Raw genomic sequence first — 13,222 nt, forward strand, 5'->3', positions numbered from 1 at the left:
CAGTATAATACTAACAACTGAGTCACTGTGCTCTGCAAACAGTTATTCAGTGGTAAATCACATTAATGTCTTGACACAGTGATTACCAATATTAATAGTCTCGTGAATTGACAATATTAATGCAATATGCAATATGAAATGTATATATTCCGAGACAGCAAAGTAACAGTGCAGTGTAAACAGTGAACCCAATCGTTCCATAAAACAGTTAACATACATGACTAGATATGTAATACATGTGCAAAATGAGGTGCTTGTATAAAGTGGCAGTGCGTATAGATCTGAGTAGAGAGATGTCCAGCTGTGCACAACTAGTACACAGAAAGCCCATCCTGATAGTGCTCAGTTTACATTCATGTATACAGTTGTACAGTATAATCTCCTGTACCAGTCCTTCCTAAAGCTGAATGAGTCTGCTGCTCAAAGTGTTCCATTGTCTGACCAGTAGGTCATGGAGTGGGTGTGATGTGTTGGCATATATGACCATGAGTTTGTTAAGTAACCTCCTTTCCACCACTGCCTCAAAACATCCCAAAACTGAACCAGTCTTCTTGATCAGTTTGATAAGCTTTCTTGCATCTCCTCCTCTGATACTGCCCCCTCCCCCAACAGACTGCTACAAAGAATATGGCGCTTGCAACAACAGACTGGTAGAAGATAAAGGACCTGTGCCTCCTCAGGAAATAGAGTTTGCTCATCCTCTTCATGTACCTATGTGTTGGCCCTCCAGTCCAGTTTGTTGTGGACACCGTCATCAGAACATTTCTGAAGATGACAGAGGTCCGACCTGTACTGGAAGTCAGTGGTGTACAGGGTGGTGGTGTACAGCAGAGAGGAAAGAGCACATTTCCTTGAGGGGAAGAGCACAGTTCCTTGAGGTGCTCCAATGCTACTGACCAGATAATCAGACCAGCAATCATGGGCTTGTCCACCTTCATACTATCCATCTTCTCCCCCAGCATGAGCGGTTGCATTTTGCTGAACACACAAGAGAAGAAACAAAAAAAGTGATTCTCACATTGGTGCTACAGAGTGTGCCCTCTGCAGTGAGTAGATTACAGCACTATCCACACCTATGTTCTGTTGGCAAGAAAACTGCAGTCTGACCTGAGGTCTAAGGTGCGACAAAAGCCTTTCTAAGACCATTATAAAAAAAGGTAAAGGTGCACGTATTTGTCACTGTACACTGTACAATAAAATGTGTCCTCCGCATTTAACCCATCTGTGGTAGTGAACAGACACACACACACACACAAGTGAACTAGGGGCAGTGAGTACACACACACCCAGAGCAGTGGGCAGCCAACTCCAGCGCCCCGGGAGCAGAGAAGATAAAGGATGCTGGATGTAGGCCAAATTCTTGTGGTCCGTCCAGACCAGAAAGGGATGTTTTGCTCCCTCAAGCCAGTGTCTCCCCTCCTCTAGCGTGAGCTTGAGCGCCAGTAATTCGGTCACCCGCATCATAATTCTGCTCAGCAGGGGTGAGGCGGTGGGAGAAGTAGGCACAGGGGTTGGCTTTTGGTCGGGGCCAGACTGCTGGAAGTTGGTCAACCCAGGAAGCACTGGACAAGGGGCAGAGAGGTTGGCCTGGGCCAGTTTCCACGGCCTTGTTTTTGGCCAGGTCCATGCGCAGGGTTTTGTGGTGGTTCTCCAGAAGCAACTGGAGAACCCGCCAGACGTGGGCAACGTGTTTGTCTACGGACTTACTATAGATGAGAATGTCACCCAAATAGACGAAAACGTACCTGTCCAAAGCCTCCCGGAGGACCATGTTGATGCATCGTTGGAAGACGAGGCGGGCACCAGCACACAGCTATATACTACCTTCAAAGTCCCCGGTGGCCTCAGGGTTCTTTTTTGTTAGAAGAAGGGTGGAGGTTGTTTTTATGCATAGATAATAGGGCACTTAATGCTATCACCAAGAAGTATCCCTATCCTCTACCCCTTGTCCCTTTTCGCTCTGGAACAGCTTCGGGGGGTCTGGCTGTTCACCAAATTAGACCTATGTAGTGGGCAGCTTGGATTCTATGAGCCAAGTGCCACCTCCAACTGCTTCCAAATCTGCAGACTCACGGCAACAAAAGGTTTGTACAGAATAAAAGGCAGCTAGCCTTTTTTAAATGAAAGAAATTTAATTAATAAAAGCTATCTATGTTTTCTAAACTACATACATATTGCATCTTTTTTTAACCCTGCTCCACTGATGATGCTCTGTGGTGGTGTATTAATAAACTTGTTGTGTGTGTCTGTGTGGTGGACTGGAGCTGAACTTAATATAGCAGCACTACTGGCCACAATTCCTGCGCCTAATAATAGAGTAAGATGTGTGTTTCACTCAGCGCAGAACCAAGTTTATTCATTTATTTCTCCAGCCAGTGAAGTAAATACTCCTCTACTGCGAGACTGAATGGGGTGTCGGCCTAAAAAAGCATTCGTTAAATAAAGCGTGATCACCATTTCGGAATGGAGAGTTGACAAGGAGCTCAAAAAAGTCAACAGAATCAGAATCAGAATCAGAATCTCTTTATTTCACCAAGTATGTTACACATACAAGGAATTTGTCTTGGTGAGAGCAACACATATGACAAGGAACAAAAACACAGAACACAGATTATTTACAGTATTAAACTAAAGGAAAATTACACTATACAATAAATAGGGTAGGGGATAAATAAAAAAAGTAAAAAGTACTAAAGGTAACAAAGAGCTAAAGAAACTGAGATGTGAAACAGATTTGGTTGAAAAATATTATATATAGAAAGTTACAGATGACCTGAATATTTACAGAAAGAGAACATCTGTACAGGTGTGCAAATAGTCATAGTGCAAATAGCTGTTTGGTACAGTTCAGTTGTATGTTTTGAGGTTTACAGTGGGAGGTGTTCACTGTGGTTGAGGAGCACTACAGCTTTGGGGAAGAAGCTGTTAGCATGACGTGTTGTGCTGGTTTTGATGGACCGCAGTCTTCTACCAGAGGGGAGTGTCTGAAAGAGGAGGTGTCCAGGATGTGAGGGGTCAGATGTAATCTTCTTGCCAGCCCGCTTCCTCACCCTGCTGGTGTAGATCTGCTGAAGTGATGGCAGGTTACATCCAATGATCCTCTCTGCTGTCCTGATGATGCGCTGGAGTTTGGTTCTTTCTTGTGAGGTGGAGGAACCAAACCAGATAGTTATGGAGGCTGTGAGAATGGACTCGATGATCAGAACTTGATCATCAGGGTCTGTGGCAGGTTGAGTTTCTTGAGCCGTCTCAAGAAAAACATTCGTTGTTGAGCTTTCTTGATGATAGAGATGGTGTTTTCCTCCTATTTCAAGTCTCTGGATATGGTGGTGCCCAGGAACTTGAGTGAATCCACCATGGATACTGCAATGTTGTTGATGTGGGGGGGGGGGGGCGTGGAGGATTGCGTCGGAAGTCCACCACCATCTCTACAGTCTGTTCTGTGTTTAGCAGCAGGTGGTTGTTCCTTTCTGTAAGCAGACTCATCACCGTTGGCTATGAGGCCCACCAGAGTGGGGTCATCTGCAAATTTCAGGATCTTTACAGCAACAGGCCTGTAGTCATTCAGACCAGTGATGGTGGATTTCTTGGGAACTGGAATGATGGTGGAGGTTTTGTGATCTCCCGGAGAATTCTGGGAGATCGAGTCCGGAAGGGAAGAGGCAGTCGGCAGATGTGTAACAGTAGAGGCCCACTGCTTTCATTTCACATTGTGGCCTATTCTGTTAAGGTGTGGTGTGGGGTTTGGACTGAAGTGCAGTCAGAATTTGTTTTATTGTGATGAAATGAAACTACCTCTTATGGTGTGTGCTTAGTGACTGTTGGGCTTGAACTACCAACCCTGGTAATGGGAGCCCAGTGTATTTTCACTGTGCCACCACAGCTGTGAGAGGTGGCAATATAAACACTGATCATAAGCAACACAGAAAACGGCGGGAAAACAAACAAAGGAAACCCAGGAGTGATGTTAACTCAAACTAAAGACAGCAACTCAAATGCTTTTCTCTTCTTGCTTCAGCTTTTCGCTGTTACCAATTTAAACTTTTCTCTTTTCTGTTCACGTTTCTTTTTTCTGTTCACAACAAAAAACCCACTGTTACCGTTCGCCCCTCTACAAAAGTGCGACAGGGAAGTGTGTTTGGCTGGGTGTATTTATACCGTGCCACACAGGTGGGCCTGGTCAGCATTGATTACCGCTGGGAATTCTGGGGCTTGGAGTTCTTTGCTCCAACCCCACCAGCTTTCCTACTTTGCTGGCCGGGCCCCCTGCTGACGGCTGGCGGTACATGCTGCCTGCTCACATATTCCAGTTCAGAGTTCTCTTGTTCTGCCTTTGTAATGCACCTGCAACGTTCCAAAGACTCATGAACAACATTGTAGTACAATAATGGATATACTGCCCCACTTTGCAATGATAGGTAGTCTGAAACTCCATGCTCTACCACTTGTCATGCCTACAGGCCATGAACATTTGCAACAGCTGCAACTAGACGACCCCGTAATCGGTGACCTGCTATGGAACCTGAAGGATGCACCTAGTGATAACTTTGAGAGGGAAAAAACATGCCAATACACTGTTCAGGATGGTGTGCAATACTACAGGAACCCAAAAACCTCATGTGCGCTCCACCCAATAAAGCAGTTCAAGTTTTATGCTCCCTTGTCACTGTTGAAGTACTACCATGATCATCTGACAGCTGGACATTTGGGAGCCACAAAAACATTGGCCCGACTTTGACTTTTCTGGCCCAAAATGCTGGCAGATACTAAAAGATACATTGCTTTCTGCACGGTTTGTCAGCTACCTAAGCGCATTCAGAAGAAACCAGCTGGCTCTATGGTTTCCTATTTGACTCAAGAAGCCATTAGAATACATTGGAGTAGACTCTGTAGGCCCACTAAACCCACTAAACCTGGAATTCTCTACCCAGGAAATTTAGTACATACTGGACCATTTCGTTTCTTGCAAAAGCTTTTAGGTGTGAAGTATTCTTGATGGTTCTAAATATGTAATAAGGTACTCAGGTACTCACAGGTACTCAGGAGAGAGGCCATGTAGGGCTTTGTATGTTAATAGAAGAATTTCATAGTCTATATGGAATTTAACTGGGAGCCAGTGCAGTGCTGATGGACTGATTTGGTTTTAGTAAGGACCCTGGCTGTAGAATTTTGAACTAGTTGAAGTTTATTGAGACCTGACAAAAATGCATCACACTAATCTAGCCCTGAGGTAATAAAAGCGTAATATAAAGTGCTTTGTGACAACATTTGTTTTGAAAGGTGCTATATAAATAAAATTTGAATTGGAATTAGACAATTTGAATATGATGCCAAACTTTTTAGCTGCTGGACCAGGAATAATGGAAAAATCAGTCTAACATTAAGTCTATTTTAAGTCTTTTGTCTTTTGGAACTAAAAAGAGAACCTCGGTTTTGTTACTGTTAAGATGAAGGAAGTTATATGACATCCAGAGTTTTATATCATTTACACAGTCCTCATCTAAATTTTTTCCTTCATCTAAATTTATCATCAGGTTTGGCTGATATATAGAGCTGTGTATAACAGTGCATAACAGTGGAAATTAACGTCATGTCTGCTTATAACTGAGCCCAGTGGTAACATGTATAATGTAAATAATAGTGGTCCTAAAATAGAGCCTTGCTCCATATCTTACTTCTGTGTAATTCGAAGATAAATCTTTTATCTTTACGAACTGCTAACGTTCGGTTAGATATGATTTGAACCGTGATAGGGCTGTTCCTTTGATTACAACCATTTTCTCTAATCTTTCTAAGAGAATATTGTATAATATTGTATCGAGGTCGAGTAGGGCTAATAAAGATACATAGCCTTGATCAGAGGCAAGGTTTGTAATCTTTCCAAAGGCTTTCACTGTATTCTGTGCTGAATCCAGATTGGAATTCCTCATACATGTAATTTTTACTCAGGTATAAGCAAAGTTGTTGGGACACAGCTTTTTCTAATATCTTGGATATAAATGTTAAGCTTGAGATGGGTCTGTAATTAGACAATACACTAGTGTAAACTATAATCTGTTTAGTTTAGCTTTTGGTAATTAATGTTTCCCCTCAGATAAAGGTTGCAAGTCGCGGACACAGGGAATCGTAGTACACCGTGATGCTCGAGCTGTCATCTTGCTGCTTCCACATGATGACTTAGGTTTGTGGACAGTGGAGCAGATGGATGCTAGCGTATTAGGGTGCTCCTGGGTCTGTATTACCTTCTGGCTCTCTCCTTTTAATTAGGCTGTTATAGTCAGACATGCTGAAGTCGTCAGACACACTCTGATACTGCTCAACATTTTCTGCTCTCCATAAAATCCTTCCAGAACTAACTCTGTCTCTTTACCTTCGCTGAGTAAATGGCCACCCAACCCGACCTGCTGGAAGATTTACGGCTGGGGTCCCCTCTACTTGTGTCAGACCAGCTGCCAGCTGTCAAACCAGTCCGACCAGCAGGCCCACCCCTCCCACCACCACCCATGCCAGACCAGCAGCACACCCTCCTACCACTGCTACATGTCTAATGACCATGTTAAAACCTAAATGGCCTCTTAACTATCTGCCACTATTAATATCACCACTATTAACTATCATTACTCCATGACTCCATTACTACCATCACTGCCATGACTATATTAAGTTCTACTAAACCATGATTATTATATTATGATTATGATCAGAGCAGTTCAACAGTATGTGTAGATGTACAGTAGATTGTTTGGTAACTTTTATCAATAATTTATTAATAGTTCTCACCAGAGAAGTATAGATGGGCCCCCCTTGTGAGTCTTGGTTCCTCCCAAGTTTTCTTACTCCATCTTTGAGGGACTTTTTCCTTGCCACTGTCGGAGTTGGCTTGCTCACTGGGGGTCTGAGTTTTTTCATGTCTTTTTATGTTATTTATTTTTCTGTCCTTTACAAATTACTGATTGTGTAAAGCTGCTTTGAAAAGCGCTATCCAAAGAAATTTGACTTGACTTGACACTGGCAAGGATGCAGGTGTTTTTCATGTGGTCAACATTCAGCCATACCACACGTGGGAATCAGGTGGCCCACCTGGAAACAACCAACACCCTCCAAGAACTAAAGATGTGGCTGAAGGACCAGAGGATCAGGCAGACAGTCAACCCCATAACACTGCTGTTCACACAGATCTACAGGAGTTGTATCCTTGAGGTCTGGAACCATGTCAAAGACTGTCCACAGACTCACATTGATTACACTAGCTGTGGCACTGATCCTAGAGCTCCAAACACTAACAACCGATGACGACAGTAAACATCCAGGCACATGCTACTCACTCAGACCAAGACGTGTACCTAGCATCAAAAAATAGACCAACCCATGTCACACTCAGAGACTGGACCAATGAGTTATGTATGCAGTTTATACACCTAGTGTTGTTTGTACAGTTTCTACATACATGTTACAGTGTCTGATGCTGGGTACCGTTGGGACCTTATGTTTTCTTTCAAAACAAAAAAGGGGTATTTGGTATTTTGTACTGCGCTGACTATATTTTCTTTTCTCCTTAAAGTATATGCTGTATGGTCACGTATTTTTGTCCATATAGCTAGCACAGTCACTAAGCCATTCCACTGCAGTTCTGTACATTGCAATAGTTGACCTCTTACTTCTGCTTATGTTGGAAGTCATTATTTTCTAAATAACAATAAGTTTGTACCTAAGTATGAGTTAGGCTACTCTGCACACTTCTGAGTGGGGTTAAAATAGATAGTAGCACTAGCTAGTTTAATAGGGATTTGGACACAGCCACAGCACAGTTACAGTGCATGTTTGTTAGCTTGTAAATCTTCATTTTCTGTACAAGTTAGTTAGTGCTAGTTAGTGCTAGCTAACTGGATGGATCCAACTCCAACTGATTCCTGGTAGGCTACAAACGCCCAAATGTAGTAGTTTTGCGGATTAAGGTGTTGTTAAGATGTTAACTAAGTAGGTAAAGTTTTAGTAAACTGCTCAAATCCACTATAAGAACTAAAATAATTAAGGTTAAGTTAAAATCCAGTGATTACTGAGTCGTTTAAAGCCAGCAACGCCCTAAAATGAACTTACTCAACTTCTGCAGCCCTACAAACAGCCCTCATTACGGTCTAACTTACAGTGAAGGACTTCAGTACGGGTTACTGAAGTTTATTAAATGATCTAAGTTCTCGCAAACCTCTACAAACTCACCTTGTAATCGATCAGGAATTAAATAAACAGGCTAGTTTTGCGCAGTCCAGCTTCAGATCATGTAGTTTCCCTATTCCAGCTCAACTCGAGGCACACCCCATGATCCACAAGAGAAAAGCCTGCAAATGTCTAGTTAGAAATGTCTAACTTTGCAAACAAAAGTCCAGATAACACTTTTTACATTTAGAGTAATAGTGTTTATAGAGGCATAAGTAAGAAAAGAGACAGCATAGGATCACAGACTGGTACTACATTGCTTTCCCCCACACACACCATTGCTAAAATATATTATTCTATGATATTGATGCTGCCAGCATCACAGGTTTTCATTCAGTCAACAAGACAGGCCACAAATGCTTCTTTTTTTTGTATACACTTTCACACTAACCATGCTTTTACCATGATTTTCTTTGCCATAACACATACAGATATAAGTCTTATAAGTCTTAATGAAACATTATAAGTGATTTGTCTTATAAGGCAGAGACACATGAGAGCTTTAAAGGTTTATACAGGTTACAATGAAGCAGTAGCTGGATTTCTTCGTGCACATCCCAGCATCATTGGTTTGCGTAGACATTTGATCATTTTTTGATAAAAAAAAGCTAAATATAAAAGACTGATTGCCATTTAGATGTTTCTGCTATCTCAAGACATCTATTCTGAGTGGATGCAAAGGTATGCTCTTTTGTGAACTCCAAAATAATAGCATTCTGGTTGGAAGTTGTTGGTCTCCTCCATTTTCTTATAGCGGCTGACTGCATGCACAAGGCAGTTGGGTAGGCTGTTGCACAGAGACTGTGCCACGGAGACCATGTTGCCCTTGAGCTTTTGTGTCTCGATCTGATCGTGCAGCTGGTTTCTGTTGAGCGGTTTAGGGTCCACGCTGAAAGACACCACAATTCGAATGTCATTTTTGGTCAAAAGGTCAAATACATTGCCGCCTCCACCACTTCCATAATACTTCTCACCAGCCAAACAATTCCAGAAACATCTATCACCATGGTTGAAGACCATAATAGACCAGGAGACCCAGTCGTACTTCTTGACAAGGGCATCCAGTAGATATTTGGCAAACTCTGGGTCGACACTGCTTGGCTTCTCCAAAAGTTGGTGCTCTACATCCATCTTGGCTTGGGCAGGGAAGTTATTTATGCATTCATCCACTGCCGCCTTCATGCGTTTCTCCACATCCTCCATGCGCTCTTGCCATTTCTCAACCATAGGCTTCCCAATTTCTCCTTCCTTCAGGGCAGTGTAGCCCATCACTGCTATGATCCCAACCAGGAACCGCTTCTTCAGCTGGGTGCAGAATACCTCCACTGCCCTTCTGCTTCTCTGCTCAGTGGTCACTACCGTGTCCAGCATTGCGTCTCCAGAAATGTTCTCTCCGGTGACGGCGTTGTATAAGGCGTCGAGGTTGACCTCGCGATCGGTGTTCTCAAAGTGGCTGAGGAACTTCTCCTTCTTCTTCTCCTTGAACTTCGGCTTGGCGAGGATAAACTCTTGGAACTTCTCATACTGACTGATCATTTGCACCTCACGGTCGAAGTTCTGCCTGTTCATTGTCGAGCGCTGCTGCTCCAGGGCTATTTTGTCGATTTCGTCCTGGATTGCCTCCAGCTTCTGATTGACCCTTTCAAACTGCTCAGCAAGGTACTTGGCCTCTTTGCCCTCTGGGTTGCTGAGGATCTCAGCGGAGGCCACAAAAACTGCCTCCAGGATGGGATGGAACTGGCCCACGGTGGCCGCCAGGATCTCACAGCCTTGGCCCATTATGTCCATTCCTTTCTCAATCTTGCTCCGGTTCTGCAGAACCCATTCTTCCACACGATTCATTTTGGATGCCAGGAAAGAGGCCCTGTCTTAATCCTTTAAGGGCCTGGCAAGTGCACTCTCTGTAACACAGTGAGAGAAATCATGTGAAAACCTGAGCATTTGAGGACGTTTTTAGGTAGTTTGATTACACAGGGGAGATGAGCTCACACATATCTCATTTCAAAAGGCACACCCAGATCTGAGAAAATGTGTAACCATTACACTTGTTCATTAATATAAGCCATACGCTTTCCACCAATCAGCAAAAAATTAGTAAAATCTGGATAAACATAAAAAAAAAACCATACTTACTTAAAAATGATTCTCAGTGAGGCTCTGATCAAATCCTCCCTTGCAACAACATGTATGATGGCTTTGCAATTAAAACTCCAGGGTGTTTCCAATTTAGAAGAACAACAGAGCAAGTGCCAGCATTTTTCATGTATCTGAATTTAGTCAGACGTAATTGCCTGCAGCAGAATCTTTTACATCAGGGCCAAAAATAAAAAAAAGGAGAGATCTGCTTTTGATCGTTCTTGTAGGCACAATCTTTCAGCAGTGTTTCAGCAGCTAACCTTTACAGCTCAAAACCACATCCTTGGGTACTAATCCAGCCATATTCACTACGTTAGACAAAGTCTTATGCCAGTCAATATTTACTTAAGCTCAACATCCGGCCATCTCTCGTTACTTCAGAGGAAGCTTTTCTTATTAAGCATTATACTAAGCCAAACAGCTTTATTACTGTGTGTATTTCAAAGATTATTTTAGGGTTTCTATGTCAAGAAGAGCTGTTTTCATATCTCTGTGAACTTTCTTTCATGTGTTTTATGTTTTGTCTTTCAAATAAAATCACAAATGCAGACAAAACTGACAGAGAATAAAAGACATCACTGAAAAAGTCTGAGAAAAAAAGACGAGGCTTACCGTTATTTGGGTAAAGTGTACAGAGGTGCGCTCTAGTGTTCCAGCAGTGGCCATATGTGTCAAAGCACCAGCCTCCCAGGGTCTGCATGTATATATAGCCAGGGGCTGGTCCATTCTTGGCTTTGTAGGCCAGCATAAAAATTTGAATCTGATGTGGGCAGCAGCTACAGGAAGCCAGTGAAGAGAACGCAGCAGTGGAGTGAAATGGCTGAATTTAGGAACGTTGAAGACGACCCGTGACGCTGCATTCAAAGTTGCAGGGGCCTGGTGGTGCGCAAAGGCCAGAAGGGAGCCACAGTAGTCAAGTCTTGAAGTAACTAGACTGAACGAGCACCTGGGCGGCCTCTCTAGAGAGGAAGGGACGAATTCTCCAGATGTTGTACAGGCGGCATGACCGAGTTAGATTTGCAACATGACTTGAGAACGATAACTGATCATCCAACATTTTCTGATAGTCACTGACTGTTACTCACTGTAACCTGAAGTATGTGTCTTGACCTCCACCATAGCAGAGAACGTTATCACATGCATGAAGTAAATATTTTCCAGACATAGTGTATCTACCGAGGTATTACTGATAACGGTCCACAATGTAGCAGTGCAGGTTTCAAAGCCTTTTCTCAGAAAAGGGACTTCATACACACTACAGCCAGTCCACATTTTCCGCAGTCTAATGGGCTGTTGGAGAAGACAGTTGGCATTGTGAAGAAGCTGATGAGAAAAGCTAAAGACAGTGGAAGTGATTTCCACAAGGCTCTTCTTGCCTATCGTAGTACACCATTGGAGTGTGGCTATTCACTTGCTCAACTCCTCATGGGACAACGTTTTTGCTTCAATCTTCCTGTCAAAGAAGACCTTCTTGAAAAAAAGGACTGCAACAGTGAGACAGCTCTAGGAGCATGAAAGGGCAAAACAGAAGATCTACTATGACATGAAAGCAAGGCCGCTCCTGCTTAATTCAGACCAGGAGAAATCAAGTGTCAGAAGGTCAACACGCACACACAAACGTCCAGAGAGACATATTGAGTCCTAGCCATCCACTGATCCTGGCCAACCAGCGATCCTCTGATCATTGTCACAGTGCCTTAATCCGCTGGACCACCCGGAGCCCATCTGCATATGGATATGTAGTATTCATATCTGTACAAGTACAAGTTTTTACATCTCTCTTTATTACTTTTAGTATGTTTTTAACTTTATTATTCTTTATTCTATGTATTGTGTCATGTACTTTTCTCTCTTGGGTTTACATGTCATGCTTGTGTGGCTCTCACAGAGTAAAATTCCTGGTATGTGTGACATACTTGGTGAAATAAAAAAGATTCTGATTCTGATGTGCTTGTAGCGCTCACAGTTCCCCATAGTTCTACTCATCTGGGCTGGAGATGCTGTAAAACCTATAGTGATGTGTATATATATCTGTAGACATATGAGTCACCAGGTGTACTACAGAAGTAAACTCGAGCGGCAACATCTGATAGGTCTATTGAAAAAAAAAGCCCTGGTTAAACTGATCAAGTTGGTTGATCAGCTACGCGTTGACCAGCAGGTATGTTTTTCTTTGAGTTTGATCGTTTAGATAAATGACCGTAGAACAACATGGACAGTGCATCATCTCTCAAAAGCCACTGAAAAAGCTCAGAAACACTGTAGGTCGAGCACCTCTACTGGCTGGTTGCAGTATGTGGTGTAGCTCCACTCATCAAGACCACTGAGCATTAAGAAACCAGCAGAATTCCAACATAGTATAAAGTCCTACAGGCGTTTGGAAATCCCATAGGACTGTATTGGAAAAACTGAAAAATCCTATAGGATTTTTGGACCAGGCAACCAGCATGCTGTTGGCCAGCATGACCAGCCTTGATCCATCAGTATGACCAGCTTGGTCAAGCCTATCGTTGTTGGTCAACTAGCAAAAATACCCTTCACTGGTTAAGAGCTCAGCTGGTCAATCATCTTAACCAGCTGACTTACCAGAAGACCAGCTTTATACCCCCTTAACCATCATAGTCCAGCTCAGCCCCTCTGAAACCAGCTGGTGTTGAGGATGTATTTTTCAGAAGCATCATCTCTGATTTAATTATTTACAAATATATTTTTTGTAATATTTTAATGTATTTTTATTGTTTCAATTTTCTACCCATGGGCTAAATTTAGTTTTCCCATCAACTCCAGGACTCCACTATGCAACTATATATATATAAAAAATAAAAAACAACCCACCTTCTCTAATCTCAGTGTTTTAGCTCCAGGCTCTTCT

General features: G+C 42.8%; 1 protein-coding gene across 3 annotated transcripts; it reads right to left on the reverse strand.

Moving 5' to 3' along the window:
• Positions 1-8,377: 8,377 nt before the first annotated feature.
• Positions 8,378-13,222, reverse strand: LOC140537154 (protein rapunzel-like). Of its 3 annotated transcripts, none has more exons than XM_072659413.1 (2): positions 13,186-13,222; positions 8,378-10,115 (listed from the first exon to the last, which is right to left on the reverse strand). In XM_072659413.1, exon 2 carries the CDS (start codon positions 10,054-10,056, stop codon positions 8,875-8,877), a length of 1,182 nt encoding a protein of 393 aa, XP_072515514.1. In that variant the 5' UTR covers positions 10,057-10,115; positions 13,186-13,222; the 3' UTR covers positions 8,378-8,874. The 3 variants fall into 3 exon arrangements, with proteins under 3 accessions (XP_072515514.1, XP_072515496.1, XP_072515506.1); XM_072659395.1 differs by lacking the exon at positions 13,186-13,222 and adding an exon at positions 10,963-11,019; XM_072659405.1 differs by lacking the exon at positions 13,186-13,222 and adding an exon at positions 10,348-10,602.

This window comes from Salminus brasiliensis, chromosome 1 (genome assembly GCF_030463535.1).
Source record: "Salminus brasiliensis chromosome 1, fSalBra1.hap2, whole genome shotgun sequence".
Lineage (NCBI taxonomy): Eukaryota > Metazoa > Chordata > Actinopteri > Characiformes > Bryconidae > Salminus > Salminus brasiliensis.

Bases quoted from the DNA above. Each gene is read 5' to 3' on its own strand.
- LOC140537154 (XM_072659413.1), bottom strand. From the start codon at position 10,056: ATGAATCGTGTGGAAGAATGGGTTCTGCAGAACCGGAGCAAGATTGAG.